Here is a 5,783-nt window from a genome sequence, read left to right on the forward strand (position 1 = left end):
GGAGGTAACTGATCGGAAAAGGATTGTGGGTTAAGGGGGTAGTACACTCTGGCGGCCGAAAATGAGGGTCAATTTCAGGATTTTTTATTTGTGACAAAGTGGTAGGCCAATCAGGTTCATGGTGTATATTACGATAATACGATATTGAAGTACATGTTTAGGTGCATTTACAGTATTTTTTATTTGGAAAAATTTTAAGAAATGTAGGAGTTATGAGTCATCTCGCAGAGCCCTCGCGCGCGCGCGCTCGACTACGGTGTACGTAGTAGCTCCTGTACGGCGTGCCTGAAATAAAAAACGCAAAAAGGGGATTAAATTTAAATGTATTCCCCACAAGTTGACGTTCGAAAATTGTAAAAATGTTAAAAATTGTGAAAGTTATAGCACTTAACAAAAAGAAGTTCATTTTGTACCGAAAAAAACCAACGGTTTTTTATTGTTATTAACACATGGTTCATCGGGGGACAAAAAACTCTACGTCAGCATGAGCATTGTGCTGTTATATACATAGATGTAAGCCAAAGGCCAAGACAGCCGGAATAAAAGTACGTTCGGAATCACGTACACCGTTTAAAAAAAAAAGCGTTTTGAGATAAGCGCGTTTAAAGTTTTGGCAACTGTTTTCTATGAGATAAAGTGATAATTATTTCATCATACCATTATTCTGCTGTTCCTGCACCATATTGCAGCCCTTCTGCATCGGCTAAAACGTCCTCTGCAGCCAATCTCTCAAGTCTATGAGCAGATCTTGCCTCTCGCGTGCTTTCCTGCGCTCGAAGATCGGCAGCATTGACGCGATGTTGATCAGCATACATGCACCACTGATGTGCTTTGTCGCCAATTTTTAAATTCAACATCTGCATAACATTTAGATATGCCATTGCTCCCTCGTTGAATGTACTGCAGGCAATATATGCTGCTATTTCGACGACCTCAGCATCCTCGGATGATATTTTTGGCGCGATTTTCCATATGACGGAGTTTACACTTTCATTAGAATTTTGATTGTAGCCTCCCAGGCATCGATTTAGTAAATCGTCCGTGCTGAGTGCTTCATACACTGGTAAAATTGCATCTCGAACATCTTGAGGAAGTGCTGGCTTGTGGTGATATTCGTTTAATTTTCCTTCTGCGCATGCCTTTTGAAATGTACACCAAGAATCGGCTCCTGTAGGACAATAATTGTGTTGTGGATTCTCGTCCGTTGAAATTTTATGGTAAAACGTTGCCCAGATCGCTTTTTTCATATCCTCAAGAGAATTGCAGTGTCTTCGAATTGCAAGACCATAATAAACTGTCAATTCGTCGATCAATTTTCCTGTTAATTTTCCTCGCCCTCCAAGGCCTTTATTTGCTTTTTTAACGTTGCGAAGTCGAGTACCCATACGTTTCTGGACGTGGCCAATACATTCTTTTTTCTGTACAAGTACATTATCACCATATGGTTTCGATTTCAAGACTCCAGCGAAAGTTTTGCTATCTCCATCTCCAACGTAAAACAAGTATTTTATTCCATGAACCACGAAAGATCGTCGAAAAATATCCACGATAGCATCAACTTCCATCTTCCCTGCAGATCCTGTATGATTGGCAAAACATTCAGCATCGTGCGTTTCCTTCCACTGTGCATAGCTTTCGGTGTCCTTTTGTTTTTCCCAGTAAACGCAAGCCTTACAGTAAGATGATTTTATCTCAACATCGAGTGCTTTTTTGGAATAATGGCCGATTACAGTACAGACGCCATACAATGATGAAAAGCCTCGTTTTTTCCATGTTCCGTCTCCAGACACAATTAGACCATTTGGTTGTTCACAATTTTCCGCTTGCGATGTTAGCATTTTTCTTCTTCTCCTGCCTTCTTTCGTATATTTTCCCATACAGCTTTCGCTGCACAGGAAATATTTTTTTGCACATATACGTATGAGTTACCAAAAACTGGTCTCGGCAAATCCATTATACCACAAAACTTTTCTATTCCCGCTAATCCTTGTCCAAGTAATCTCATAGCAAAAGTAATGCGCCTGTTAATATCGTAAGCATGACCATCGATAAGCGGACTGGATAATACTCCTCGCGGTTCACACGCATTACACGTTATTAGTATTTTAAAACCGAGTCCACGAATACTTGACTCCAAAAATTCCACTTTGCCTCCACAAGTTGAGCACTTCACATGGTCACTAATTGCAGAGAAGACTGCTACAAAGTTTATAATTCTATAGCCGAATTTTGCGTCAATTTCTACATCCTTCACCCGATCTTGTAATTTTTTCGCTGATGTACTGGTACTGGCTGTCTCTTGCTCCTTCTCAGATGCATTCAAAGGACGTTTCCTTTTTTTCAGTCTACAAGCTCTTCCCTCAGTATTTCTGGAACCTTTGCAACTTGCACTTGCTCTCTTCGGTATTTTATTTTCGTTAGACTCACGCGATGTATACTGTCAAACGGACTGTGAAATGCTAGTTCCCTTCTGGCATTGAAAAAATATATACAAGAAATGGACACAGAATATACACATAGAAATATACCATAGAATATACAATACGAACGAGAGAAGGGTCTGCAGCAGGTATAATTCTCGTAAATATCGAGCGGCGGCGCCTCAGACCGGTTTGGCGGCCGACACTACTTCGCTCCAATGGCTATAACTTCGTCACTTTTTGGAATTTTGCAATCGGCAAGGGTTTAAAATACACGTAAAGAATAACACTTTCAAAATATGCAATAAAAAAATCGATTTTTCGAAATTTCCAGAGTGTACTACCCCCTTAAGGAAAGTCTCGTGTGATGTTGTGTCTGTCGATTTGAACGGATTGAAGAAAAAAATGAAACCATTATTTTTATCGCTCTCATCTTCAAGGTTAATGTTCGGAGGGTTTTTATGTGTCTTTGGACGGTTCGTGCCGTAATAGTGCACGGGTTGAATCCGTTTTATATTTTCCTTTGTGTTTTTTTGTAGCAGCCTTGAAATTTTCTTATCGAGAATATCGCGTTTTGAGATGGAAAAGTAATGTAACGATCTATTTTGTCTATAGAAGAAAGAATTGCAAATATCGTGAGGTAGGTGATGTGAGATGTTGCGTGCCAGACGAAAGATCTCAGTTCTGGAGTGATTGATTTGTCTACAAGTGTCATTTAGTTCTAACCTTAGCAATTTTATGGCAAAACTGTTTATGTTGTGATTAAACTTGGCTATAAATTTCGGATGATGAAGTTCAAGTTTGAATTTATAAATACGGTGAAGATGTGTCGGAACAATGTTATGAGTTATACAAAATCGTAAAAATTTTTCTTTTAGTGTGTTTCTAATGTAGATCTTATTAAATCTGATCCAGTCCTTCAGTAAAATAGTGGCGTACGGGCCAAATGTGAGAGCGACGAAGTTGAAAAAGGAAAGAATATTGATATTAGTATGGTAACGCATTGTTTCAGCCTGCGTATATTCAAATTAAAAAGACTCGTGACAATGATCAAGAAATTAATGAGCAGCGGCGGGTGCGAGTCTAGCGCTGTTAGTGGTGCGCAAAATTAAATAAACTTACATCAAAGAATTAAAAATATCATATATATTGTCACGCGTTTTCTTATATTCGCCGCGCGCGACGAAGAAAGAGGCGGCTTCGGCGGCCGCTACGCGGCCGTCGCCGTCCCAGGCTGCTCGCCGGAACGGACAAAGCGAAGGCCCAAGAACGAAGGCAAAGCTGCGCGCCAGATGCGCTCGCGGGCGGCGTCGAATTTATACCGCGAGACGACTCCACGTATGGGAACAGCGGCGTCGATCCGCATGACGCGCGCCGTGAATCCGCCTCCTCGACGCGACAAGGGCCGGCTGCTCTTTACCGTCGGCAGAGTGGCAGGATCCCGTAATTTCGGGCCGGCGGGAACGGGACGTCGGGACGGGACGCGACACACGCACGCTTAGACTAACACACCAAAAGAATCTCGACACGGGTTCTGAGAGTAACATAGGCGGTTTAATGTTTCGGATACAAAAAGAATAGGCAAGGGGCCTCCGCTGAGGCGAATTCGCTATCCGTCGGTCTCTCGAGCCTCCCCGCGGGAGGCTGCTCACGCCCGCGACACGGGATTCGCGGCCGACACCCGGCGTGCCGGTCCGCCGCGAAAGAATTCCCCGGTGCAGGCCAAAAGGCGCCCGCTCGAACAACGGCGCACGGGGCGCCCGTTCTACGCTCCCCTCCGAGGTCGCAGTACCCGATACCCGCCCGCTACGGTCGCCCGATAAGCCCACGGCCGTTCCCCGGGAGCCCCCGCGCTTGGCACCGCCGATCCGCTCGCGACACGAAATGGCCGGCGCCGACTCCCTCTTGGAGCGGGCGCCCGATAGCCCGAAACACTAAAACGAACGCGGCGCGATGCCAGAGCGCGAGCTAACCCCCTCGGAAGCACGCGGCTTTTACAATAGACTTTCCCTCGAGGGCCACCTCACCGGTACTCTCCCTGGATCCCACGTCACGGTCCCGGTCGGCACTTGGCTCCTCGGTCCCTCGTCACGGCCTCGGCACGGAACGTGGCTGGCACACGGGCCTCCTTCTCGGTTCGCGCGAGGAGAGTCGGTCCGACAAGTATGAGGATCCGCGAACGAAAGCGGAAGATCCTGCGCGAGCGGGTCGATCACCCGATCGCTCGTTACGATCGCGAAAAGGGGCTGCGCGGGATAGTGGCGCCGCGGATCCGCCAATTAGGGGGCCGCTCACCCGGCGTGTCGCCGGGTCCGCAGGGGCGCTATCGCTGTCCGCGCGCTTCCGGGCACGAAATTCGCCCCGCGCGGCTTGCAGGGCCGGGGCGGTCGATCCTGGGCCCGCTCTCCGGCGCGTTGGCCCTCCGGTCTCGCCGGTCCCCCGGGGAACCGCCTCCGCCCGTGCTCGCCCCTTGGCCGGCAGCCCTGTTGGCGCCTCGTCCCTGGCCCCTCGGGTGCGGCTCCGCGTTCTCGGGCCCCAGATCCCAGGGCGGCTCGGCTCCTCGGCGTTCACCGCCCGTCGGCGCCTCTCGCCCTCTCCCCTCGACTCGCTCCTCTCGCCGTTTTGGCCCCCTTGGCTTCCTCGCGGCCACCGCCCGCTGGCCTCCTCGCGCTCTCGCCCCTCAGTTCTCTCTCTCTCTCGCCGTCTCTCGGCCACGCCGTCCGTTGGTCCCCTCGCTGGTCCGGTTGGCTCAGTGACGCTCGATGGGCGCGTTACAAAAATAAAAAAATTCTCGGGTAAGCGGGCAAGTCAAAAAAAGGTGTGGTTGCGACCCCGGGAGGTTTCCCTACGGCCTCGCGCGGATCCTCTTTTCCCGGGCGGACCGACACCGCGCCTTGGGACGGCAGCGGGGAGCTGGCACGCGGCAGCTAATCCGCACGTCACAGCGTCTATATGTTTTCTTTCGCTTTTATATGATCTTATATGAATTAACGCTATTCTTTATGATTTAATGCTATTATACATTATTTAATACCATTTTATTTGATTTGATACAATTTCTCTTTATGATTTGACATTTTATTAGATTTAATACCATTCTCTTGATTCTATATGATTTTATATAATTTAATATCATTTTGTATGCTTTAATACGGTTCTATATGATTGAATACGATTTTATATGATTTAATACTGCTTTATATGATTTCATATGACTTTATATGATTTAGTTTGATTTTATATGATTTAGTTTGATTTTATATGATTTATTACGATTTTATATGACTATATATGATTTTCATATGATTTAATACTACCTTATACGATTTAATTCTTTTATGTATATGATTTAATGCGATCCTA

General features: G+C 46.5%; 1 protein-coding gene across 1 annotated transcript; it reads right to left on the minus strand.

The window, feature by feature from the left end:
• Window positions 1-36: 36 nt before the first annotated feature.
• On the minus strand, window positions 37-4,671 carry LOC105571099. The gene has a single exon (XM_012028571.1). It carries the CDS (start codon window positions 1,875-1,877, stop codon window positions 660-662), a length of 1,218 nt encoding a protein of 405 aa, XP_011883961.1. The 5' UTR covers window positions 1,878-4,671; the 3' UTR covers window positions 37-659.
• Between the last annotated feature and the right edge of the window lie 1,112 nt (window positions 4,672-5,783).

Source organism: Vollenhovia emeryi, unplaced genomic scaffold (genome assembly GCF_000949405.1).
Source record: "Vollenhovia emeryi isolate VEMERY1.0 unplaced genomic scaffold, V.emery_V1.0 DF941210.1, whole genome shotgun sequence".
In the NCBI taxonomy this organism is placed as follows: domain Eukaryota; kingdom Metazoa; phylum Arthropoda; class Insecta; order Hymenoptera; family Formicidae; genus Vollenhovia; species Vollenhovia emeryi.

Bases quoted from the DNA above. Each gene is read 5' to 3' on its own strand.
- LOC105571099 (XM_012028571.1), bottom strand. From the start codon at position 1,877: ATGGGAAAATATACGAAAGAAGGCAGGAGAAGAAGAAAAATGCTAACA.